Consider the following 27,371-nt stretch of genomic DNA (forward strand, 5'->3'; position numbering starts at 1 on the left):
ATGGCATTCAAGGGGACACACATAGCAAGTGGGTAAACAGCACAATACAGTAAGCTTGGATACCACAACACAGCAGGTCTGGACACAACACAACACAGCGGGCGTGGACACAACAGTACATATCAAGTGCGGACAGAACACAATAATGCACATGAAGACAGAACACAATTCAGCGATGGGGACACAACACAACATAACACAGCAAGTGTGCATACGACATAACACAAAACAGCACATGGGGACACAACGAAATACAATGCAGCATAACATAATGCGTGTGAACACAACATAACACAATACAACAGAAGCGGACACAACACAGCATAAGACAAAAGGTGGTGACACAACACAACACATCACAACACAAAAGGTGAAGACACATCACAACACAACACAAAAGGTGGGGACACAACACAACACAGCACAGCAAGTCGGAACACAACACATAACTAAGCTGTATCGAGACAACACAACACAGCACAGCATAACACAGCAGGTGGGGACACAACACAACAGGTGGGACCACAACACAACACAGCAGATGAACACACAATACAACACAACGCTGCACGTGGGGACACAACACAATACAACACAGCAGGTGGTAACACAATAGAGCACAACGCAACACAGCAGGTCTAGACAATACAACACAACACAACACAGCAGGTGGGGATACAACACAACACAGCCGCTAGGAACACAACTCAACACGGCACAGCAGGTGGGGACACAACACAACACAACACAGCAGGCGGGAACAAAACACAACATGGCAGGTGGAGATACAACACATACAACACAACACAAAACAACAGACGGGGACACAACAATGCACAACACAACACGACACAAGAGGTAGAGACAAAACAAAACACAACACAAGAGACTGGGACAAAACACAACACACCACAACAGGTTGTGACACAATAAAGAATAACACTACATAACAGATGGGGACAGAACTCAGCACAATACAATGCAACACAGCAAATGGATAACACAGTACAACAGGGAAGAGGGAATCATACCTTGGCCAACTGGGTGTCGGTCAGGTGGGTGCCGAGGAAGGTGTCAAGGCGCCGCAGCTCACCCATGATGTCCGCCTTCAGGTCCTCGTAAAACACCAGGTGGAAGTTGGGGTGCTCCCGCCGCTCCCACGCCTCCTTCACGTGAGCCCAGTACATACCGTACACCACTGATGAAAGCACACGTTCATATGTACTGCTACTATAGCGAAACTTTCCTCGAAAAGAACTTTTCAAGTAGCTTCTCTTCTAGTGTACTGTACCGACAAGCGTCCATTTGAGGTGTGCGTCGTATGTGATTATAATATTTAAATACTAGCTACGGGTCACCACGCCAGGTTCCCGAAGAGTATGATTCCTGCCATGTGCAGCAGATTCCATGTTATATGTTAATTGTCTAGCATGTACAGGATTAACTTGCACTTTTCCCTACCTACCTACCTACAGTACTTTCGATATTTCACTACCTACCTTCTTACCTACCTCCCTGCCTGCATACCCACGTTTTTGCATATACTTTCCTATCTACGAGTACATACCTTTCTACCACCCTGTCAGCTTCACTGCCTGTTTTCCTACTTCCCACTCTCCTTGCTTACCTACAATTACCTACAGTACATTCCTGCCTACCTACCTCCCTACCTACCTCCTTACCTACCTACACCACCTAATGAGGTAAGGACACTGGCGAGTATATAAAAGATTTTGGAATTTGCCAAAATCCAGTGGATTTTGTCAAACTTGTGATTAGCGCATAAAAAACTTCATTCTGAGCACCCTTCCTAATGATACAATTTTCTTTTTGCTTAAACTCCTGTAGATAAAGGTGCCTGCTCAATAGACCTGACCTTTTTTGGTCTATGTGACCTTGGGGGTGACCTCAGCATGCCGATCAGTCTAATGAAGGCACACCATCTGGTGGAGAAGATTCATTTGACTCTTCAATGGTCAAATCCGGTCCATATATCTGACCTCTAACGGCAAACAAACAGACTGACTGACGGAAAACTCTCATTCCAGCTCAGATGCAAAAGACTTTGTTTGGGGGGGGAAATAATTAACAAAAATGAGTTTCTCACTGTTCTAGAAGTTGGCAGAGAGCAAAAGCCCTCAAAGCCTCCTACCCTAATATAATCAAACCTAACTTTTCCTACCCTAATTAACGAATCAGGACCAGAAGGACGAAAGCAATTTTTTTTTTTTTTTTTTTAAGGACAATGAATGCCTAAAGTTTCGTTTTTGTTGTTCGAAAACTAACGAAAATGTCGATTTGTTTTATTTTGAAGAAAAACAAAAACGTGAAGACAGCTTCTGTACGCAAGAAACGAAACAGTGCGCATGTGCAGTCGTCTAAAATATACATAAGCAGTGTAAGCAGGTGTATATTGTTTTTGCGCACTCGCGCGCGCACACACACACACACACACACACACACACACACACACATATATATATATATATATATATATATATATATATATATATATATATGGCGTAAATATTTTCATAGAATGTAAATGTGGTTTCTAAGAAGAGAGTGTTGCGTTACGTGGGAAAATATGCAAATGATGAAATGAAAAAATGTTGTGACGTTGAAGTGGCTGTGCTAGAAAATTAGAAGCACTTTGCGATTACTTTGGCATGTGGAAAGGATGGAGATTGGTAGACAGAATGACTGTATGTGAGTGAGGTAGAGGGGGAAGAAGGGGGATGAGGAAACCGAGAATGAGATGTAAAGATGGGGTGGAGGTGTACATTACGAAAGAGAGGTGTGTGAATTGGAAAGGGGGCACCCAGATGACAAAGAACAAGGTGACATGGAGGCAATTCACTTGTAGCTATTTTTTACAAGAATAAAAAATCTAGCGGTTATACACTGCTGAGGAGTAGACTGTAGCACCAGTCGAGCAGGGCAGTACTCCCAAGGTGAATGGAAAGCTGATGACAGGAAGAGCTGGAGCTCCTGTTTCATCAGCCCTCGGGACTAGGTCCCGACCATCCCCCTTTACTGAACTTTTTCAGCGTCTCAGTAACACAGAGGGTAGACCAGCATGCTCTCCAATACAAGTTTCTCCAAATATCAACACCAAACTACATGCACAGTACACACCACACTTCCTTTTCAAAATTTTCAAAAAATGGCGTCGAATAACATAGCCTCAGAGTCCCCAGGGGGAGGGACCATAAATGCCCCCACCTTCAGTCCCTCTCCCGGTGACGACTCAAGGTGCCTGGAACCACTGTCTGACTCTCTTCTTCTTCATTTCTGCAACATTCGTGGCCTTTCCTCTAACTTTCGCTCTGTTGAGCACCACCTCTCCTCCTCTAAACCTCACCTTCTTTTCCTAACTGAGACTCGGCTGTCTGAGGCAACTGACAGCAAACCCTTTTCTGTATCCTCCTAATTTCTCTATACTCATTTCAAAGCCAAAGGTGGCTGTTGTGTATATATACACAACAACTTATCTTGCTCTCGTGTTCCTGAACTCGATTCTTCTGAATTCTCTACACTCTGGCTTTGGCTTTCCTGTCATTCTCTGACTAAATATATCTGTGCTGTTTACTTATCTCCTAATTCTACTGACTATCAAAAATTCTTTGACTATCTTACTTCTACGATGGGACACATTCTATCCATTTCTCCTTTCTCTGAAATCTCCATTCTTGGAGATTTCAATGTTCACCACCACCTTTGGCTCTCCTCTCCTTTCACTGATCCACCTGGTGAACAAGCCTACACCTTTTCTATCCTTAATGACCTAGAGCAGCTTGTACAGCACCCTACCTGTATCCCTGACCGCCTTGGAGAGAGCTCCAACATACTTGATCTCTTCCTTACAACTAATCCTTCTGCTTACACTGTTAATCTTTTCTCTCCATTGGGCTCCTCTGATCACAACCTCATCACCTTAACCTGTCCTATCGCTCCGGTATGGCCTGCAGACCCTCCAAAAAAACATCGTCTCTGGCACTTTGGAGCTGCGGATTGGGAGGCCCTCAGGCAGTACTTCTTTGATTTTCCCTGGAATGATTATTCCTTTCATGGCCAGGAGCCATCTGGGTGTGCCCTGCGCATTACGGAGGTTATTCTCTCGGGCATGGAAGCATACATTCCTTTCTCATATCCTTTGACTAATGCACGAAAGCCTTGATTTAATCACACTTGTTCTAATGCTGTCCGCAACAAAGAGAGGGCTTATAAAAGGTACCAGAGCCAACCCACCCCTGAATCACATCTTTTATACATTTCTGCCCGGAATCGTGCTAAGTCTGTTCTTCGCTCTGCTAAAAATAACTTCATCAGTACAAAATGCTCTCAACTCTCTAACTCGAACTCTTCCCGCTCCTTCTGGCACCTTGCCAAAAACCTTTCTAACAACTTTACCTCAACATCCTTCCCTCTTCTTTTCTACTCTGATGGCTCTGTAGCTATTTCTTCTACTGATAAAGCAGATCTGTTCGCTCAGACTTTCTCCTCCAATTCCACCTTAGACGATTCTGGTGCTGTTCCTCCATCACTTCCCCCCCCTCTGACTTCCTCATGGCTAGCATTAAAATTTTTTCAGCTGATGTATTTTCTGCCATCACTGGCCTCAGTACTAATAAGGCATATGGGCCTGATGGAGTCCCCCCTGTTGTTCTCAAGAACTGTGCTTCTGTCCTTACACCCTGCCTAGGCAAACTCTTTCGCCTTTGTCTGTCAACTTGTACCTTTCCTTCTTGCTGGAAGTTTGCTCTCATTCAGCCAGTCCCAAAGAAGGGTGACCATTCCCAACCCTCTAACTATCGTCCAATTGCTTTAACATCCTATATCTCGAAAGTTTTTGAGTCTATTCTTAATAGAAAATTTTTAAAGCATCTTTCCTATCACAACCTTCTTTCTGATCATCAGGATAGGATCCATCAGGGACGCTCCACTGGCGATCTTCTCACCTACCTTTCAGACTCCTGGTCATCCTCCTTTCGGGACTTTGGCGAAAGCTTTGCCATTGCACTTGACATCTCAAAGGCTTTCGATCGAGTCTGGCATAAATCTTAATTTCCAAACTGCCCTCTTACGGTTTCTATCCTTCTATCTGTGCCTTCATCTCTAGCTTCCTTTCTGGTCGTTCTATAACCGCTGTTGTAGACGGCTATCGTTCTTCTCCTAGATCTATTAACAGTGGTGTTCCTCAGGGCTCTGTCCTATCACCAACTCTCTTCCTTTTATTCATCAATGACCTTCTAAGCTGTACATCTAACCCTATCCACTCATACGCTGATGACTCCGCCTTTCACCTTTCCATTCGATTCCCACAACGTCCATCTCAGCAGTTACTTCAACAGGCAAGGGATGAGACTATGGCACACCTAATGTCTGACTTGGCTCGTATCTCTGACAGGGGTAAAAATAATCTGGTTGTTTTTAATGCATCAAAGACTCGGTTTTTGCACCTATCAACCCAAAAAAATCTTCCACAGGTATACCCACTTATGTTTAATAATACTCAACTTAATCCTGCATCATCGTTGAACATGCTTGGGGGTTCATTTGCTCGGGACTTGTCTTGGAAAGATCATATTACATCTCTTGTAAAATCTGCTTCCAAGCGATTGGGTGTGCTAAGCCGACTCTGTTCCTTCTTTGCCCCTGCACAATTGTTGACTCTATACAGGGGTTTTATCCACCCCTGTGCGGAGTACAACTCTCATGTGTGGGGAGGCTCCCCACATACAGCTCTTCTCAATAGGGTGGAGTCAAAGGCTTTTCGTCTCATTAACTCTCCCCCTCTTACTGACTCCCTTCAACCTCTGTCTCTTTGCCGCAGTGTTGCATCTTTATCTCTTTTCTATCACTACTTCAATGGTCACTGCTCCTCTGAACTGTCTGCATGCATTCCTCCACTTCTACGACGGGCGCGTAGCACCCGTTTAGCAGCAAACGCTCACCCCTTTTCTGTCTAACTCTCTAATGCAAGAGTTAACCGTTACTCCCAGTCCTTCATTTATGCAACAGGTCAACTCTGGAACTGTCTCCCTCTGTCTGTATTTCCTGCTTCCTATGATCTCCAGTCTTTCAAACGCAGTGTGTCCAGGCATCTCGAAATGAATGGATCTTGAATTTGGCTCTCTCTTGTATTTTGTTTTTCTCTTGGAAGGAACAGTTTTACGGGCTCATTGCCTTTGGTTCCTTCTTCCTTACATAAAAAAAAAAAAGATTCCAGAAGACAGTTAAGTAGGTAAATAGACAGATAGGTAATCATTATTTACATCATTACTCACTATGCAACTGAGGTCCAATTTGCTTCACTTGAACAAAGAATTCCTAGAAAATATTTGTGTTTGGTGCTGCCACACGGCCCTAAACATGTTATCGTCAAGAAGAAATTAGGCTCAGGGTCTGTCCAACGTTCTGACGCTGATACTGTAGCAACTCTAACACGATGATTCTTTTAATATTGTTGACCACATGTGTCCTGCAAGTGTGGCTGCATCCTACAGTATGTCTATCAGCTTGTATGGGTCGTGTGCGTGTGCAAAAATGCGTGAAATATCTACAACAAATAATGAAATATGAGAGAGACAGTGATAATGAAACCAACAAAAACAACAATAACTAGAACTCTGTAACTGTCCTGCAGACAGACAATAGCCTCCATGTACTGTTTCTTAGTGACCTTAACCCCAATGAGGAGATTTGGATTTTTTTTTTCTATCAGCAATGGTCCATGCCAGAACACAACCTGGTCCCTTCAGATTCCTTGTGCAGTCTCTAGTTCTGGAATCGTCGGGTTACTCTGAGGCCGGAATAATAACAATTAGTTACATATTTTTACTGTGTAGCCGCAACAAGGACGCTTCACCATGCGGTAAGGTATGTGTAATATATACAAGATCTGAAGATACCTGGGTAACTTCTTGCATAACATCAACAAGGGGTCTGACAAAGGTGTCGAAGAACACATGTGTTTGCTACTGTTTTTTTGCAATAACCTTGACCCCATTGGGGAGATTTAGATATTTTTTCCATCAGCACTGGCCCACGCCAGGACACATAACCTGGGTCCTTCAGATTCCTTGCACAGTCTCCGATTCTCCTGGAATCGCTGCGAGACGATGAAGAGAGGATAATAATAATAATACCAGTGAAAACAACAGTCTACATCTATGTAACAGATGGAGTCTAATAACTAGAACTGTAACTGTCCTGAGGACAGTCACTAGTCTCCATCTACAGTTCCGGATGGAGGTCCTTGATTAACTGTCACTAAGGCACGAGCAGGACACCTCAGTAGTATTCATAGGTCATGGTAGGGTACATTCTGTAATAATTTAAAGGAAATTTTCTCCAAGTTAAATTCTGTCTCAAAAGTCAAATTTTACGTTTTTCTATGACCTTGACTCCATTTGGCATATTTGTTTTTTTTTTTTTTCTATCTGCAATGCTCAAACCCAGGAAACATAACCTGCGACTTTCATATTTCTTGCCTAGTCTCCTGTTCTCCTGGAAAAGTTGTGAAACTCTGAACCTGAAATTTTAAATTTCTTACAATGACTTTGACCCCGTGGGTGAAATTTGGATCGACCCCATTGGGGAGAATGGGATTTTTTCTCCCAGCAATGGTCTATGCCAGGACACACAGTCTGAGCGCTTCAGACTTCTTGCACAGTTTCCAGTCCTCCTGGAATCGTGGCGAGACTCTGAGGCTGGAAAAATGTAAATTAGTCGCTTATTTTTACTGTGGAGACACAATACTGTAAGAAAATTTCACCATGCAGTAAGGTTGATGATATATAAACAAGATTTGAAGACCCACAGGTAACTACTTGTGTAACATCAACAAGGGAGACAAAGGCGTCGAAGAACGCATGTGTCTGCTCCTGTTTCTTATAATGACCTTAAATTTGATTTTCTTTTTTTTTTAATCAGCCATGGCCCATGCCAGCTAACATAATCTGGGCCATTCAGATTCCTTTTTTTTTTTTTTTTTTAATAATAACAGAGGAAGGAAAAACAAATTAATAAAAAAAATATCCATACACGAAATTACTGGCGTCCTCCATTTATAAAATATCTGTAATTGTTGGACTTAAACAGCTGGAAGTTGAAGTTTGGGGGGAAACAACTCTAGGGAAGCGAGTTCCAGAGAGATGTAGTTCGGTGAATAAAAGAATTATGATAGGCAGAAGTTCTGCAATATGGCTGAGTGACATTCCAGCCATGAGCATTACCTGATGCCCGTGTAGCACGAGGGAAGGCATGGAGAGGTGGCACAATGGACGCAACTTCGTCTGAGCATTTGCCATTAAAAAATCTGTAAAATAATGCAAGGGAGGCAACATTCCTTCTTACTTGTAGGGAAGGTAGTTTATTTATAATAGCAGGGTTATTGAAAATTCCAACAGCTTTGTTCTGAATTTTGTCTAGTTTTAATGCAACCTCTCCACATCCATATTCTACAAGGGTGAGCAATATTCAAGCTGAAAGCGCACATGATTCTTATAAATTATGACTCACTTGCTCGTCAGTGAAGAAATTACGGACTTTGTACAATAATCCAAATTTCTTTGAGGCGATTTTAGCAAGTGATCTGACATGAAATGTCCAACTGAGGGCATTGTTAAGTGAGACACCAAGAATTTCAATACTTTTGGAGATGAGAACATTAGTAGCATTGAGGGTAATATACGAATCTGGCAATATCTGTCTATTCGTAAATTGTATATATATGGTTTTACTAGCATTAAATGAGACAAGGTTGTTTTGTCCCCATTCATTGATTGTAGATTAGTCTTGATTTAAGGAGATGACTGTACTGAGTTGAGAGGTAGAGATATTAGACTCTGTAAATGGGTGTTTGAGTATGAATGAACCGTGAGGTGTTGAGTCATTTGCATATAAATGGATGGAATTGTGAGTGGCAGATAAGAAATCATTAATATGAACCAGTAACCGGGTTGGCGATAGAACTGACCCCTATGGAATGCCGGCTTAATTGAGTGGAAATTGGAATATACTGTACATCATCTACTGTTACTCTTATTCTTCTGTCGCTGAGGTATGAGGAAAGCAGAGGAACAAAAGACGTTAGTCCATAGCAAGGGAGTTTGGACAGCAGCAAACGATGCCATACTTTGTCGAAAGCTTTAGAAATATCAAGGGCTACTGCATGAGTTCGCCATGTAGGTCGATTGACTGATGGATGGTATGAGTCAGGAGATTGAGTATGTCAATGGTGGATCTCTCGTGGTGAAAACCATATTGTCTATCACTAATTAAGTTGCTGGATTCAAGATGTTCAACCCTTTGAGATTTCCGGCCCTCCACCGATTGTGTCTGTGCCAGATTCAGCCGGGCGCACATACAGCGCGCCGTCCTGCAGCAACATTTGTACATAATCGGCCACTGTACACTAACTTTTAATGGTAGATTAATGAATGTTTTAAAGCTGAATAGTTGCTCTTTACCGTAGTATCGTTGAACAAGGCTAAAGGGCCAATAGGACGAGTAGAAGTTAGCCGAAAAGGAAAAATCGCACACCCTTCTGTATAAAAATATTTGTGAAAAAAAAAAAAAAAAAAAAAAGAGAGAGATTAGAGTTACATGAAATCTGATATCACCAGGTCAATCTACAGTAAATTCCCTTTTTATTGATATACAGGTTATGGCAATTTATGTTAGCTTTCACAGAAAAAGTGAAAGCTCTCGCTGTCCCGCTGGCAAATATTCCATCTACCTATTGCCAAATGCCTTAATCCTTTATACGGCGTGGCCACAAACAAATCGTCTCCATGTCACCCTGTCCCTCGCCATTTCACTGCCCTGCTACCAATTCGCACACCTCTCTCTCATATACCTCTCTACTCCATCCCTCCATCTCATCCTTGGCCTTCCCCTCCCTCTCTCCTCCTCCACCTCACTCACATACACTCTCCTCGTCAGTCTCTCACTCTTCATCCTCTCCACATGGCCAGTGTATTTCTCCTAACGCTTCCTATCACAGCCACATCCACACCACAACGCTCCTTCACATCCTTATTTGTCTGTCGGTCTCTCCATGTGACTCCACAGGCTCCTCTCAAATAACTCATTTCCACTGCTCTTACTCTTGACTTGTTTCCCTCCGACAAGGTCCAAGTTTCACTTCCATAAGTTAGAGTTGGTATCACAGTACCGTCATGTAATAACAGTTTCACTTCCATGCTTACTTCCCTGTTTCTTATCACTGCCTTCAAGGAACCAGCAACCTTTCTTCCTTGATGCATCCTTTCAAGCACTTCACCCTCCGAACTTCCATCCTTACTCATCACACTACCCAAGTACTTAAACGTACTCACTTTTTCCATTTCCTCCTCATCCAAACTCATTGTACAGTCAGGAAAAGTTCCGCATTACCCACTGTTCGGGGCATTGGTGGTCGACGAATAGTCACGAAGCAGCAGCCAGACCCCACATGTCTGGTAACTGTGAGTGGGAGGGAGGGTGGCCGGGGGTGGGAGGGTTTGGAGAGTTGCTCATGACATTGTATCAATAATCAATGATAATGCGTCCGACGTATTCTCAAAGTGCAAAAGCGGGTGTTGTTTGTATGGTATCACCCTGTTCTCTGAGTCTGTCTACATTACTGCATATATATAATGAATGTTTACTGTCAAAGAAATGCTTCTTTGCCTTCGTTTTGTAATATTTGATAGGAATTATAGTTACAGAGACTGATCTTATAATTAGGACTTCCCATGTTATTCTGTCTAAAGGAAAACGAAGAGTCTGTTAATCGCTCATATATATAATTCTTTTTTGTTATTATTATTATTACACACTACCCTAGACTCTAAGTTTGAGATGAATAATTACTAGAATAAAACTGGGAATGTTTGCAGGCTGATGTTTATAGTGGGATGACACAGGATAAATAATAAAGCCAATTTATAAGAATTAACAGAGAGAGAGAGAGAGAGAGAGAGAGAGAGAGAGATAATGGCTTTGTTTCTGAGTGAACAAAATATAAATATCTTATATCGTTACGAATATCTCCTTGGGAAATGTCTCATGTGTGTCGAGAGGGAATGAAAGCATTCAAACCTCTGTTCGAACACAGCAAACTTCCATAACTTTCCTGACAACACTAACCCTACAGACATCTACATAATTTTTTAAATATAGTGCTAACATCATATTATCATTTATCCTTACGGTTCAAGTCATACACTGCTGACTTACAAGTGATTCCCAGACTATCACCAAACCCACCTCTGCCCCCAATCTCCCGTCTCCCCATCTTTCACACTCACAGTTACCAGACACATGAGGTCTGGCTGCTGCTTCACATTCACCCGTCTCACACCAGTGCTTCGAGAGGTGGGTAACGCGAACGTTCCCTGACTGTACACATTCACTGACTTTACCTCTCTCGAAGACCAAAACTCTACTCTTCCCTACATTCACCTTTAGATTCCGTTTCTTACACACTCTCCCAAACTCATCCACCAAGCCTTGCAGTTCCCCTTCGTCTTCACTTAACAACACAGTATCATCTGCAAACAACAGTACAAGGAGTTTCCAAACGCTGCCCTCTCTCATTAGGGCCACTCCAATAGTTGCCTTGCGCAAAGAAAACTACGGAGAATTTGAAGGACCGTTTGGTGTGTGTTATGGGAATTTTAATTTATTGATAAACACATTGTGCAAAGAAAAAAATAAGAGTTAGGTATTTTTAGTTTTAAAAGACTTCATCGCATCTCCGGAGGTGGTTAATTTATGATTAGACGAAAACAAAGTTGTTATACTGTATCCACTTCTATTTAATTTGTCAACATTTTTAGCAAGCTGCTTATCAGATATGGTGCATGATACTTTTATAATTAGGTTGATAGTTCATGAAATGATTCCTACAGTAAAGAATGGCCAAGTACCACCTAAACTGACGAGTCGCACGAAGTCTCATGTTTGCGTCTGGTAAACATTTACTAGTTCGCACTGTTTTGCTTGGTCTTGGCAATAAATTTTTCTTGTGTATTTTGGTGTGATCTGAATGAATATGACCTTTACTTTCGGTGCTCGTGATTGGTTTTCAAATTAACCTCCCCCCCCCCACACACACACGTGTCCTGGGGGACTGGTAGGATTTCTGGGTTTCTGGGTGGGAAAAATGGCAATAACAAGCATTTCTGGCGGAAATATAGTTAAAATCGGTATGACCAGCCAAGGCGTATTCATTGGGTTATTACTGATCGCATGAACCCGTTTGAAGCTATGTCTGACACCGAATTTTTCCAGTGGTACAGGTTCTCCAAAGCTTGTATGCTACTCTTATATAGAGTATTCAAGAGCAAATGCCAGTCATTAATAATAAAGGAGGTAAGAACTGCTAACACTAAGAGAATATATTACATGTGAATCTTAGAAGCTGTCATTTTTTTGAGATTTTAAATTTTAAAACTAATCAATGTTACCAACTGTTTGCCTCTCCTACCCACACGAAGGGGTGCGCTCTGACATTTTCAAGATTATCACTTATAGATTATCACTTACTTTGAAGGTGTGAGCTTCTACTTTGAGCAGGGTGTGGGAAGAGTAACATCTGCCCTCAGTTTCAAGACTATGGACGTTAGCCTCCATTGAATAAAAACTTTAAGTTGGCCCCGCCATGTGATCTTAAGCTCTGACCTATTGTTCTCAAAACAATAGGTCAGCCTTTCGGGTGATCCCGAATTCATCCATCAAGTTCAATTTAAATAAGATCAAAATTGTTTTAATTATTTTATTCACCCATAGATACATCAGTCAGACTTGACCCTCTCCTGCGATCTTGACCTTTGACTGACTGTTCTCAAAATTATCTTTTTGTTCTTACCTGACTCTTAACTATTTCACCAGATTAGTTTCAAATCAGATTAAAATTGATCTGACCTTGGACTTATACCTTTTCCTGTGGCCATGATTTTTGACTGATGACTATCAATACAGAATCCTTTTTTCTTGTCGTATCCTAAGCGATTCCACAACGTTTGATCTAAATCAGATAAAACTTATAAGTTGAACTTGCCCTGTGACCTTGACTTAGGCCTGTTGTTCTAAAAAGCAATCAGTTTACTCCTTGATGGATCCTCTAAAATTTCAATCAGATTTAGTTGAAACTGGGTCAAAATTGTGCGAGTTGCTTTGTTAACATGCACATACATAAGCCAAAAACTTGACTGAGCCCTGTGACCTTCACGTTTGGCTGAATGTTCTCAGGACTGAACTTCGTTTTTCCCTTGTCCTCAACCGTTCCCTGAAATCTGTTAATGAGTATAAACTGATTTTCCTGGACCAACGCTTGACCTACCCGTGTGGCATTGACCTTTACTCTAGTACTCTAAAATAAAAAAGGGGGGGAGGGGTATTCATTGGCTAGCCCACAACACTTCCGCCATGTTTTGTTAAACTAGGATAAAAGTTTTGCACACACACACACACAGAGGGAATCATCGGAGGTAGACGTCCGTCACCAGCGCTCCATACCAGACCAACACGGCATTACCTAAATTAGTATCTTTGAATGAGTCAAGCTCTGTACCAGGTTAGACTAAATGATTTTTCATTATTAAAAGGAAAAGAAATAAGAAGTTTAAATAAGACTGGTTCAAACAGAACAAAGAACCACGATGCGTTGAGTCAGCTGGGTTTGTTTATACTACAGCAACACGGGGAAAGTGCACATACTCTGTAAGTACATACTCTGTTCATTTAGTATTACAAAATGGATACATACTTCAGTAAAACAAATTTGGAAAAGAAAAGGGATAAAAGTAAAAAGCAAAATGATTTCTACCAAGAACTGGTTGAAGTGGAGACTCACAATAGACTGGTTGAACGTGTACACAAACTAGAAATGGCTTTCAAAAATGAAATTGATGAAATAAAGAAGCAAATGCACTTGCAAAAGGAAGAGATAGAAAAACTAGGAAGGGAGGCCAATAAGAAAGACACAACCATCAGTGAACTAACAGTGGAATTGAGTACGCTTAAGAAGAAAGTGAGTGAAATGGCAAGTACAGTAGTCAATCACGAGAGTGTTATGGAAGAGTTAAAAAATGACACAGAGACAATTAGACAAGCAAGCAGTCTTATGGACCAGAGCAGTGATATTGAGGAGAAGATAACACAGGTGAATGAAGCTGTGCAAAGCTACAAAAATGATGTAGAAACCACGTATGCTGAAATGGTGAAAGTAAAGAAAGACTTAGAAACAAGGGTGGAGGAAAAAAGCATTAAAAAGGAAGTGAAAAGAATAATCCAAACAATCCAAAGTTAGTCAGAGATTCAGTAGAAATAAATAAATCAATAGTAATCACTGGTATAGAAGAGGAAGAAGTTAAAAACAAGATCACTAGAGACAAAAAGGAGATGGCAAATGTAATGAGCTTACTGAAAGAAGTATCAGAGGAAATCTGTAGTAAAGACATAGAGAAACACAAAAGGTTAGGGAAATACGAGAAAAGCAAGACAAGACCTCTAAAGGTGACTTTCCAGAGTGTAAACACTGTGGAAGAGATACTAAAAAATGCAAAGAATCTTATGGAAAAAGAGGAGTTCAAAAATGTATGGATAAAAAGATGCCTAACACAAGAGGAACTGGAATTACTGAAAGAGAAAAGGGAGGAAGCAAAAACAAAAAATGAGGGAAGATCAGAAGAGGAGAAGAAGAAATTTTTTTACAAAGTAATAGGATTGCAGGTACGAAAGTGGTACACAAACAGGATGGAAGAAAAAGGAGGAAGGTAGTAGAACCATGTCATGTCAAGTATATAAACAAGATGATAAAGTTGATGTACTCAAATGTGGATGGAATGGTATCTAAATTACTAGAGATGAATGATTATGTCAGAGAAAATGAACCACAAATAATATGCCTAACTGAGACAAAATTAACACCAAGGATATCCAATGACATACTAAACTTAGAGGAATACAATATATGGAGAAGAGACAGAAATTAAAAAAAAAGGAGGAGGAATTATAATATTAACTAAGAAAAATCTAAAAGTCAAGGAAATAAACCTAGATATACCATCACAAGTAGAACTGATTGCAGTAGAGATCGACACATCTGAAGGTAAAGTAACTGTAGCCAATTAGTACATGCCACCCAGATCAAACACATGGGAAAGAGACGAATATGAGGACCTGGCAGAGAGTACAATTCAGAGTATAAGATCATTGCTACATAAAATGGAAGAGAAATCGGAAAGAATTATACTAACTGGGGATTTCAATACAAATATAAATTGGAATACTCTAGATATAAATAACCAAGAAAGCTGTTGGGACCAAAAGCTCCTGGATCTCGTACAAGAGTTTTTCTTAACGCAACATGTGAGGGAAACCACCAGAAAAAGAGGACTTGATGTACCTTCAGTGCTAGATCTAATATTTACTAGGCAAGAAAATGACATTGACAGTTTAATATATCACCCTCCACTCGGCAAAAGCGATCATGCAGTACTAAATTATAACTTCAGGATAGCATATGACATAGTAAACAGCAATGACAGTTACAAAAAGAGCCTAAACTATAGAAAGGGAAATTATCAAGACCTAAAGAAGTATTTCTTAGAAGTTGATCGGGAAAATGAGCTTAGAGGACAAGATTTAAATGCTGCATATAGAAAATTTTGGGAATTTTATGAAATAGGAGTCCAGAAGTACATCCCACAGCACAAAGAAGCAGATAAAAAAATACAGAAATGGTTCAATACAGAATGTAACAAATCAAAAGAAAGAAGAGATTTGTTGTGGAATAGATACAGAAGACACAGTAGTGAAAGGGCATATGATAATTACAAACATGCAAGAAACGATTATACAAGAATAAGGAGGGACGCCCAAAAACAGTTTGAGGAGGATGTAATGAATAAAAGTAGTGATCAACCAAAGCTGTTTTACGGCTATATCAGAAGCAAAACCAAAGTAAAAGATATAATACAATCCATTACGGACGAGGGAATCACTTATACACAAAAGAAAGATATTTGTGAAGCACTAAATAAGAATTTCCAATTAGTTTTTACAGAAGAAAAAAATTTTGAGAGGGACTATGTGGAACACGCATGTCCATACATACTACCAGATATACAAATAGCAGAAAAAGTAATACAGGAGGAGTTAAGTAGATTAGATAGAGGAAAAGCAAGAGGTCCTGATGAAATTTCATGTTGGGTATTACGAGAATGCGCAAAGGAGTTAAGTAAACCATAATTTTTAATTTTCAAGAAATCCTTGAGTCAAGGGAAAATACCTGATATTTGGAAAAAAAGCAAATATAGTCCCCTTATTCAAGAAAGGAAATAGACAAAATCCTCTCAACTACCGACCAGTATCACTGACCAGTGTTGTAAGCAAGGTATTAGGAAAACTTATAAGAAAAGCTTGGGTAAATCATCTAGAAGAACACAGTATGATAACAGAAAGACAGTTTGGTTTCAGAAAAGGAAAATCATGTGTTACTAATCTGTTGAGCTACTATGACAGAGTAACAAACACAATACAGGAAAGAGAAGGATGGGTGGACAGTATCTATTTAGATTTCAAGAAAGCTTTTGACACAGTACCACACCAAAGACTTTTATGGAAACTGTACCATCAAGGAGGAATTCGAGGCAAACTGTTTTGTTGGATGCAAGACTTTCTCATAAAAAAAGAAATGAGGACAGTACTAAGAGGAAACTACTCATCATGGAAAGAAGTGACTAGTGGAGTACCACAGGGTTCGGTGCTGGCACCAATCATGCTTTTAGTGTACATAAATGATATAAACAGTAACACTGGAAATGAGAGCTATCTGAATATGTTTGCAGATGATGCAAAAATACAAAGGAGAATTACTAGCACAGACTCTTGCAGGGAGCTACAAGAAGAATTAAATAAACTTCATGAATGGAGTAGTACTTGGCAAATGGAATTCAATGTGGACAAGCGTCATGTAATCAAGTTTGGTAAAAGTGGAAAAAGACCTGATTGGGATTATAAGTTAGGAAATAAAACCCTATACACATCAGAAAGAGAGAAAGACCTAGGTGTGATTATCAATAACAGACTATCTCCAGCTGACCACATCAGCGAGAAGGTACGGAACATGTATACACTGCTTGCAAATATGAGAATAGCATTCACATACATAAATGAAGACATGCTAAGAAGGATAATAACATCATTCATTAGACCAACCCTGGAATATGCATCAGTAGTCTGGAGTCCTCATCTCAAAAAGCATATAGACAAGATTGAAAAAGTTCAAAGGGCCGCTACAAGATGGATACCAAGCTCAAGGGACCTAAGCTACGAAGAAAGACTAAATAAACTGAATCTACCAACACTACAGGAGAGAAGAAAAAGAGGTGACATGATAATGCTATATAAGTGCATATCAGGAAAGGAGAAAATAGACATAAATGATTACTTAACATATGGAGAAGCATCAGCAAGAGGACACTGCAAAAAACTGCATAAGAGAGGTGATAAAGACGTAAGGAAATTCGGTTTCCCAAACAGAGCAATTGATCAATGGAATGCACTACCGAATGAAATAGTGTGTGCCAAAACAATTCACAAATTTAAGGATATGTACGATAAATATGGTTTAAGACACGGGACAGTACGAGCTTGACTCATTCCTGTAAAGATACAATTAGGTAAGAACAATTAGGTAAGAACACACACAACTCAAAACATAAAACTTGCTCTCTGCGTTAACACGGTTGGAGAAAATTAAAGAGTAATAAATAAACCACATTATTCGACGGCTGTGCCTTGTTATGTAAGTACTTCTCAAGAATTACACTGCCTTTGTTGGAAATAAAACAACTAATATAAAATGGTGAAGGTATAATTCCAGCAACTAATACGTAAATTAAATGATAGATAGACAGATAGATATAGATAAAAAATAAATAATTAATTAACAACATCAAATTAGATTAACAAAATACATAATTCATACTGATGAAAGTAATAATGTCATGTAAATATAAAGGTAAATAAATAAATGAACCCTTACACAAAGATTGGTATAGATCAGTAAAAATCTTAAAGTTGTCTTGTCATGTGACTCTGGCCTTTGACTGATTGTTTTCAAGAACTGTTGGTCAATTCTTCGCTGATTCTCAACCCTACCACCAAATTTGTTCCTGTTCGGGTCAAAACTGCTTGAAAAGTGTGACTACAGGCATTTCGTATACGGAGGTACCCATGTTGACTCCCGGTAACATCTCAAGCAACCGTAGCGAGGTGAGGTGTAATGAAACTGCCGTGTAACATTGAACGTCATGAGGAAGCCAGTGCACATAGGTCCCTTTTCTGTGCGACGGCGCTTACGTCCTTCTATTCATAATCTCATCATTTAACCTACATTAACTTTCCCTAATCTAACAAAACCTAGCCAGCAGTAATCCAACTTAATCTTACCTAACCTATCCCAGCCTACCCTAATCGTGCATACCCTACCCTGATCTATTTTATCTTAACCTAAGCTAACCTAACCTTAACTAACCAGGGTTTTTGTCGTACCTCACCGACAAGTGCCTCTCTTTAAAAATGGTTTGGAAAGGATGCAATAATTATATACTGTGTCACATAATAATGGAAATAGTGAAAAAAAGAAATCCCCCCAAAAAAATTATTTGCCTAAAAAAAAAATAAAAAGTAACATTATAGCACGTATTGATATAAGAAACGCTTGAGAATTTTTGAAGTGAGCAACAATGGCAATCATATATAAATCCAATGCTGGTAAAGCTAATGGAACATATAAAACGGTGTATGGCTGTGAATGAATATAAATTAATCGCGGGTGACTCTTTTCAGTGTGCAAGGTCTAATAATGCATTAATTGATGTTACGCTGTTTTGAAGTCCAAAACATTAAACTTTTATCAATTCCGTCAGAGAACTGCATTTTTTTTTTTTTTTTTTTTTTTATAGATTACAGCAGTCTGTTGTTGGTATCAAGAATCTGACAACCGTAGTAAATATGGAAAAATATACATATTGAATTTTGAAATTAATAGTCATCGGTTCATACATAACCCATCACAGTTTGATACTGTTACTTGTAACTCACTATAGTCTGAAGTGAAGTACTTGACGAACTGTTCCAGCGATCCTTGGAAACCGATGTATCGGTAGAGACATGAGTGGTGATGGAAGGACACGGCCACAGCCTTGGGGTTCCTTACCATGTACACCACCTTCAGGGGTACAGAGATCGGGAGAGGTGGATATAAAAGATAAGAAAGATTTGCGAAAGCGCATTAGAAGGGAAGCAAAGAGGAGGAAATATAAGGAGAGAATTTTGGTGTCCATGTCCATTAGGGTCAGAACGCCGTACACTAAAGACCAGTGTGACGGTGAAACAGTATGTTCATTTATAAATCACAGAATAGGTAATAATTTGTACAGAGAGCGCAAGACTATAGCACACTTCTTCAACCTTGGCTGTGTCAAGGAGTGTCGGATGGAGGAGCGAGAAAGGAAGGTGTGTTTTGATGGTGCGGGCATCAGGGAGAGCCTCAGTCAACTGCAGGAAGATTCCATCTTTAGGGTCGGCATCAGGGCACAGCTTGTTGAAGGCTGGGGACCTGGACCAGACGGGACTGGCTGCTGGAGTGTTCTCAGGGAGCAGCATGTCACAGCTGAAGGGGGAATTGTAAATATTCGTGCTTATAGTGACTGCTGTCTAGCTATCAGTACACTGTACGATATTGCATCCTGTAGAGGATGGCCTCAACATAAAGATCTGCATACAATGTTGTCCCTGCCTGGCAACAACTCATTCCATTATCCTTCTCCTTTCTCTGAACTGTACATTCTTCCAGTCAGTCATATTATCAAATAGCTCCTTATAGCCGTGTCGCTGAACAGTATTACTCAATACAGTATTTTTCACACGTTAACCTATCTACCATATTCATGATATTTTCTTTCGACTGTCTATCCCTCCACGTTACTGCACAGGCACTTCTGAAACAACTTGTTTCAACAGTTGTCACTCATGATTTATGTCTCTCAAGCATCTTTCTTGCTTCGCTTTCGTACGATAGTGTTGGATTAATCATATACTGTGAATCTATGAGCACGTTACTATTGCTTTCTATTAGTGTCATTTGTGTTTCTCCTCCATAGAAATCAGTGAGGCTGCGAAACTAGCAGTAAGAAGTGAGAGTAAACAAGATGGCTGCCTCAAATGCAATGGGATAGAGGTCCCTGGAATCGGTCGCCGTCCTTGCATCCACTAATTAACCGAAAGCCGTGCACTGGGGCTGGTTGTGGAGTGTCTAGTTATTAAGACTTAGCAAATCTGGTGTGATTTATAAGCATATCGTTCACAGCTCTAAAGTATGATTTTGTCCAGTGGTTCTCAACCTGGGGAGCGCGAGGATCCAGAAGCAAAATGGTGGCCTGAACAAGTGTGTGTGTGTGTGTGTGTGTGTGTGTGTGTGTGTGTGTGTGTGTGTGTGTGTGTGTGTGTGTGTTTAGCAAAATAAATAAACCTGTTTTTACCCGATTTTACTCAAATATGATGGGTGGGTGAAGGGACAGCCCATTAGGGTCAAAATCTTCTTCAGATGTAACTTTTAATATTAAACAATAACCAATTTAATCCTGCACCATTTCTCAACATTCCTGGGGTTTCATTCTTTCGCGATATATCATGAAAAGATCACATTACCTCTCTTGCAAAATGTGCTTCCACGAGGTTAGGTTAGCCAGGCCGACTCCATGACTTCTTTACCCTCTCAAAGCTGTTGACTGTATATAGAGGTTTTATTCACCACTCTGTGAAGTAAACTTTCATTCGGGGGGAGGGGAGGGACTCTCCACATATTCTTATCATTAGAGTGTAATATATACCAGTACATTTTCTCATATAACTGTCCTTTTCTTACTGGCTCCCTCCAGCCTCTCTCTTGTCGCCGCACTTCTGCTTTTTTTAATCTTCTCTATTGCTACTTCAATTATCACTGTGCTTCTCAAGTGTCTGCTTCCATCCCTCATCCATTATGTTTAGTTTTTTTTTTTCTTTATGCAAGGAAGAAGGAACCAAAGGCCAGGAGCCCGCAAACCCTTCCTTTCAAGAAAAAAAAAAAATCAAGATCCTTTCATTTGGAGTTACCTGGACACACTGCGTTTGAAAGACTGGAGATCATAGGAAGTAGGATATACAGACAGATGGAGACAGTTCCAGAGTTGACCTGTTGCATAAATGAAGACTGGGAGTAACGGTTAACTCTTGCATAAGAGAGTTGGACAGAAAAGGGATTTTTTTTTTCTTTAATGCGAGAAAGAAGGAACCAAAGGCCACGAGCCTGCAATAATTGTTCCTTCCAAGAGGAAAACAAAATACAAGAGAGATCCAAATTTAAATTCCGATCATTTCGAGATGCCTGGACACACTGCGTTTGAAAGCCTGGAGATCATAAGAAGCAGGAAATACAGACAGAAGGAGACAGTTCCAGAGCTGACCTGTTCCATAAATGAAGGACTGGGAGCAAAGGTTAACTCTTGCATTAGAGAGTTGGACAGATGAGGGATGAGAGTTTGCTGTAAGACGGGTGCTACGCGCCCGTCATACAGATGGGGGAATGCAAGCAGACAGTTCAGAGGAGCAGTAACCATTGAAGTAGCGATAAAAAGGAAATAAAGATGCAACAGTGCTGCGAAGAGACAGAGGTTGAAGGAAGCCAGTATGAGGAGGAGAGTTAATGAGACGAAAAGCCTTTGACTACCCTATTGAGAAGAGCTGTATGTGGGGAGCCTCCCCACACATGAGAGTTGTACTCCACACAGGGGTGGATAAAACCCCTGTATAGAGTCAACAAATGTGCAGGGGTAAAGAAGGAATGGAGTCGGCTTAGCACACCTAACCCCTTGGAAGCAGATTTTACAAGAGATGTAATACGATCTTTCAAAGACAAGTCCTGAGTAAATAAAACCCCAAGTATGTTCAAAGATGGTGCAGGATTAAGCTGAATATTATTAAACATTAGTGGGTAAACCTGTGGAAGATGTTGTTGGGTTGATAGGTATAAGAACTGAGTCTTTGATGCATTAAATACAATATTATTTTTACCCCAGTCAGAGATACAAGCCAAGTCAGACATTAGGTGTGCCATAGCCTCATCCCTTGTTTGTTGAAGTAACTGCTGAGATGGGCGTTGCAGGAATCGAATAGAAAGATGAAGGGTGGAGTCATCAGTGTATGAGTGGATATGGATAGATGTACAGCCTAGAAGGTCAATAATGAAGAAAAGGAAGAGAGCTGGTGATAGGACAGAGCCCTGAGGAACTACCACGGTTGATAGATCTAGGAGAAGAACGATGGCCGTCTACAACACCTACCGTAGAACGACTAGAAAGGAAGCTATAGATGAAGGCACAGATAGAAGGATAGAAACCGTAACAGGGCAGTTTGGAAATTAAAGATTTTATGCCAGACTCGATCGAAAGCCTTTGAGATGTCGAGTGCAATGGCAAAGCTTTCGCCAAAGTCCCGAAAGGAGGATGCAGGAGTCTGAAAGGTAGGTGAGAAGATCGCCAGTGGAGCGTCCCTTACCGAACCAATACTGACGATCAGAAAGAAGATTGTGATGGAAAGATGCTTTAAAATTCTTCTATAAGATTGGCTCGAAAACTTTTGAGATACAGGATGTTAAAGCAATTGGACGATAGTTAGAGGGTTGGGAATAGTCACCCTTCTTTGGGACTGGCTGAATGAGAGCAAACCTCCAGCAAGAAGGAAAGATACAAGTTGATAAACAGAGGCGAAAGAGTTTGCCTAGGCAGGGTGTAAGCACAGAAGTACAGGTCTTGAGAACAACAGGAGGGACTCCATCAGGCCGATATGCCATATTAGTATTGAGGCCTGTGATGGCAGAAAATACATCAGCTGAACAAATTTTAGTATCAGCCATGAGGAATTCAGAGGGGGGGAAGAGATGGAGGAACAGCACCAGAATCGTCTAAGGTGGAATTGGAGGAGAAAGTCTGAGCTTTATCAGTAGAAGAAATAGCTACAGAACCATCAGAGTAAAAAAGAGGAGAGAAAGATGATGAGGTAAAGTTGTTAGAAAGGTTTTTGGCAAAATGCCAGAAGGAGCGGGAAGAATTAGAGTTGGAGAGTTGAGAGCATTTAGTACTGATGAACTTATTTTTAGCGGAGCGAAGAACGGACTTAGCACGATTCCGGCCAGAAACATAAAAAAGATGTGATTCAGGGGTGGGTTGGCTCCGGTACCTTTTATAGGCCCTCTCCTTGTTGCGGACAGCATTAGAACACGCGTGATTAAACCAAGGCTTTCTTGCATTAGTCAAAGGATATGAGAAAGGAATGTATGCTTCCATTACCTCTGTAATGCACAAGGCACACCCAAATGGCTCCCAGCCATGGAAGCAATAATTATTCCAGGAAAAATCAAAGAAGTACTGCCTGACGGCATCCCAATCCGCAGCTCCAAAGTGCCACAGATGACGTTTCTTTGGAGGGTCTGCAGGCCGTACCGGAGTGATAAGACAGGTTAAGGTGATAAGGTTGTGATCGGAGGAGCCCAACGAAGAGAAAAGATTAACAGTGTAAGCAGAAGGATTAGTTGTAAGGAAGATGTCAAGTATGTTAGAGCTCTCACCAAGGCAGTCAGGGTTACGGGTAGGGTGCTGTACAAGCTGCACTAGGTCATTAAGAATAGAAAAGATTTAATTCTGTTCACCAGGTGGGTCAGTGAAAGGAGAGGAGAGCCAAAGATGGTGGTGAACACTGAAATATCCTAGAATGGACATTTCAGAGAAAGGAGAAATGAACGGAATGTGTTCCCTCGTAGAAGTAAGATGGTCAAAGAATTTTTTATAGTCAGTAGAAACAGGGGAGAAGTAAACAGCACGGATATATTTAGTCTGAGAATGACATGAAAGCTGAAACCAGGGTGAAGAGAATTCAGAAGAATCGAGTTCAGGAACACGAGAGCAAGATAAGTCGTTGTGCATATATACACAACAGCCACCTTTGGCTTTGAAATGAGTATAGAGAAATTAGGAGGATACAGAAAAGGGTTTGCTGTCAGTTGCCTTAGACAGCAGAGTCTTAGGAAAAGAAGGTGAGGGTTAGAGGACGAGAGGTGGTGCTCAACAGAGCGAAAGTTAGAGGAAAGGCCACTAATGTTGCAGAAATGAAGAAGTGAGTCAGACAGTGGTTCCAGACAGCTCTAGTCGTCACTGGGAGAGGTGCGGAAGGTGGGGGCATTTATGGTCCCCCCTCCCTGGGGACTCCGAGGCCACGTGTTTTGCAGCCATAAGTATTTTTAAATTTTGGAAAAGGAAGTGTAGTGTGTACTATGCATGTAGTTTGGTGTTGATAGTTAGAGAAACTTGTATTTGAGAGCATGCTGCCCTATTCTCTGTGTTACTGAGACACTGAAAAAGTTAAGCAAAGGGGGATGGTCAGGAACTAGTCCCGTGGGCTGATGAAACGGGAGCTCCAGCTCTCCCTGTCATCAGCTATCTATCCACCTTGGAAGTATTGCCCTGCTCGACTTGTGCTATGCGCCCGTCATAGAGGTGAAGGAATGCAAGAAGACAGTTCAGAGGAGCAGTGACCATTGATGCAGTGATAGAATAAGAGATAAAGATGCGACAGTGCGGCAAAGAAACAGTGGTTGAAGGGAGCCAGTAAGAGGAGGAGAGTTAATGAGACGAAATGCCTTTGACTCCAAGCTATTGAGAAGAGCTGTATGTGGGAAGCCTCCCCACACATGAGAGTTGTACTCTAAACAGGGGCGAATAAACCCGTGTATAAAGTCAACAACTGTGCAGGGGTAAAGAAGGTACGGAGTCGGCTCTGCACACCTAATCTCTTGGAAGCAGATTTTACAAAAGATGTAATAGGATCTTTCCAAGATGAGTCCCGAGAGAATGAAACCCTACTGTAAGTATGTTTTAGGATGATGCAGGATTAAGCTGAATATTATTAAACATTAGTGGGTACTCCTGTGGAAGATTTTGTCGGGTTGATAGGTGTAAAAACTGGGTCTTTGATAAATTAAAAACAATAAGATTATTTCTACCCCAGTCAGAGATGTGAGCCAAGTCAGACATTAAGTGTGCCAAAGCCTCATCCCTTGTTTGTTGAAGTAACTGCTGAGATGGACGTTGCGAGAACCCAATGGAATGGTGAAGGGCGGAATCATGAGCGTATGAGTGGATAGGGTTAGGTGTACAGCTTAGAAGGTCATTTATGAATAACAGGAAGAGAGTTGGTGATAGGACAGAGTCCTGAGGAACACCATTGTTTATAGATCTAGGAGAAGAACGATGGCCGTCTACAACAGCAGCTATAGAAGCTATGGATGAAGGCACAGATAAAAGGATAGCAACCATAAGAGGACAGTTTGGAAATTAAAAATTTATGCCAGACTCGATCGCAAGCCTTTGAGATGTCAAGTGCAATGGCAAAGCCATAGCATCAATCTGCCAGCAAACTGTTACCCCATTTACGTCCATCTCTCTAATGCATGAGTTAACCGAAAATCTCAGTCCATCACAACTCTAATAGATCAGCTATGTCTCCGTCTGTATTTCTTTCTGCCTATGGCCTCCAGTCTTTTAAAAGCAAAGTATCTTGGCATCTTGAATTGAATGAATCTTTCATTTGAGTCTTTTATTTGTTTTTCTTGGAGAAAATAATTATTGTGAATTTCTAGCCCTTGGTTCCTTCTTCCTCGCATCTAAAATGAAATCTAACGTTTTCTCAAACAAGAAGTCAAAACTGAAGGTCGCAGATGTAGGTCAAACACTGTCCTGGCAAATTCAACTTAAACAGTTATCATCCACTTTTGACCTAATTGGCGGAAAGACTGGCGTAAGGCAAGAATGAAGTACATCAGATTTAAGCAGGATCAGTGAAGGGTTAAGGTCACAGAGTTAGGTAAAATTTCGATCGTTAGTATATTTGTTTAACAAAATAAACAGTTTATAACCAATTTTAACCAAAGTTGGTGGACGTGTTAAGGAGCAGCCATGGAGTAAACCTTTTGCTACCCTTATAACTGGTCGAAGGTCATGGTCAAAGGGCAAGGTCATATGTGACACTTTATCCGATTTATCCCAAACACTGTGGAGGGCTTAATGATGAGGTAAGAATAAAAGAATTCCATTTTAATACTCATCAGTCAAAGGTAAAGATCACACGAAAAGGTCAGATGCCAAGGTCACAGGGCAAAGTCAACTCAAACAGTTTTGACCTAATTTGGACCAACTTGATGGAAGGGTTAAGGGTCAATAGTGAAGAGTAAGTCAAACATCAAGGTCACACGGCAAGATCAAAGTTCGACCCATTGTGTCTGAGGTCAACTTAAACAGTGTTCTTCTGATGTGGACTAAACTTTGTGGAAGTGTTCAGGTTAAATCAAGGACAAAGAGATTCTGTATTAAGAACAACTGGTTAAAGATCAAAGTTACTGGTATATGTCAAAGGTCAAGATCACTGAGAAAATTCAAATGAAGCAGGTTTGACTTATTTGAAACAGAGTCGGTGGAGAGGATAAGGGCTTGGTAAAAACTGAATAATTTGATTTTGAGAGAAGTCAATTGAAAAATAAGAGTCTTTGGGCAAAGTGAAGTATTTACCCTGAGACTAGTTGGTGGGCACGCTTTGAGTGTTTCGTGTTGTTATTATGAAGATACTATAGGCTCAGCCCAATTTAGCTCTTAAGTATAAGTAGATAAAAACGAAAATGCCTGATTTAAGAGGAACTACCAGGCAGGGATCAATAACTGCTCTCTTGAGGTTACTCTCTTATCTATTGTTCTTATGTGTGAAGCACAAAGGTTAAGAGAATAAAAGAGTACAACAGTAGTAATTCAATAGGCTCATACTAGCCAGCTTCTCTAAGAGTGTCACCAGACTATAAGAATAACACGGGAATGGAAGCAAGGTGGGGGGGGGGGCAGTGAAGCTGGGAGTTAGATCGTGTGTGTGTGTGTGTGTGTGTGTGTGTGTGTGTGTGTGTGTGTGTGTGTGTGTGTGTGTGTGCATCTCTAAATCCATCATCTGGACATAACTTTGGAACTGTCACGAGGTCTTTACACTTTTTACTTGACCTTGAGGTCGAGTTTAACCAGGCCAAGTTTTGTAGCCAAGGTCTTGAGGGCGAGGACGTTGTCGAAGACGACTTGAAAATGTGGTCGTGAGGCCGAGGCCACGAGATCGAGGCCAGGCCTCAGTCCCATGACTGCTTATTACCTTTATTATTTGTTTTAGTAACCAAGCTACGAATGTAATGAATTATATTGTTTGGTGTAATTTAGGGTGCGAAGGAAAGAATAGTGTATATGACA

General features: G+C 40.8%; 1 protein-coding gene across 1 annotated transcript; it reads right to left on the bottom strand.

Moving 5' to 3' along the window:
• Positions 1-1,025: 1,025 nt before the first annotated feature.
• Positions 1,026-27,263, bottom strand: LOC145412388 (luciferin sulfotransferase-like). Its single transcript, XM_080282276.1, has 4 exons — positions 27,130-27,263; positions 19,468-19,678; positions 19,108-19,234; positions 1,026-1,198 (listed from the first exon to the last, which is right to left on the bottom strand). Exons 1-4 carry the CDS (start codon positions 27,261-27,263, stop codon positions 1,026-1,028), a joined length of 645 nt encoding a protein of 214 aa, XP_080138402.1.
• Between the last annotated feature and the right edge of the window lie 108 nt (positions 27,264-27,371).

The sequence above is a fragment of the Coenobita brevimanus genome, chromosome 93, assembly GCF_032717465.1.
Source record: "Coenobita brevimanus isolate Jiangsu-jjx chromosome 93, ASM3271746v2, whole genome shotgun sequence".
Classification (NCBI taxonomy): domain Eukaryota; kingdom Metazoa; phylum Arthropoda; class Malacostraca; order Decapoda; family Coenobitidae; genus Coenobita; species Coenobita brevimanus.

Excerpts from the sequence above, each read along its gene's own strand:
- LOC145412388 (XM_080282276.1), bottom strand. The coding sequence starts at position 27,263 with ATGGGACTGAGGCCTGGCCTCGATCTCGTGGCCTCGGCCTCACGACCA. Across the intron at positions 19,679-27,129 it reads AAACTCGACCTCAAGGTCAA|CTGTGACATGCTGCTCCCTG; the intron begins GTAAAAAGTGTA and ends TTCCCCCTTCAG. Across the intron at positions 1,199-19,107 it reads GTACTTCACTTCAGACTATA|TGGTGTACGGTATGTACTGG; the intron begins GTGAGTTACAAG and ends TGCTTTCATCAG.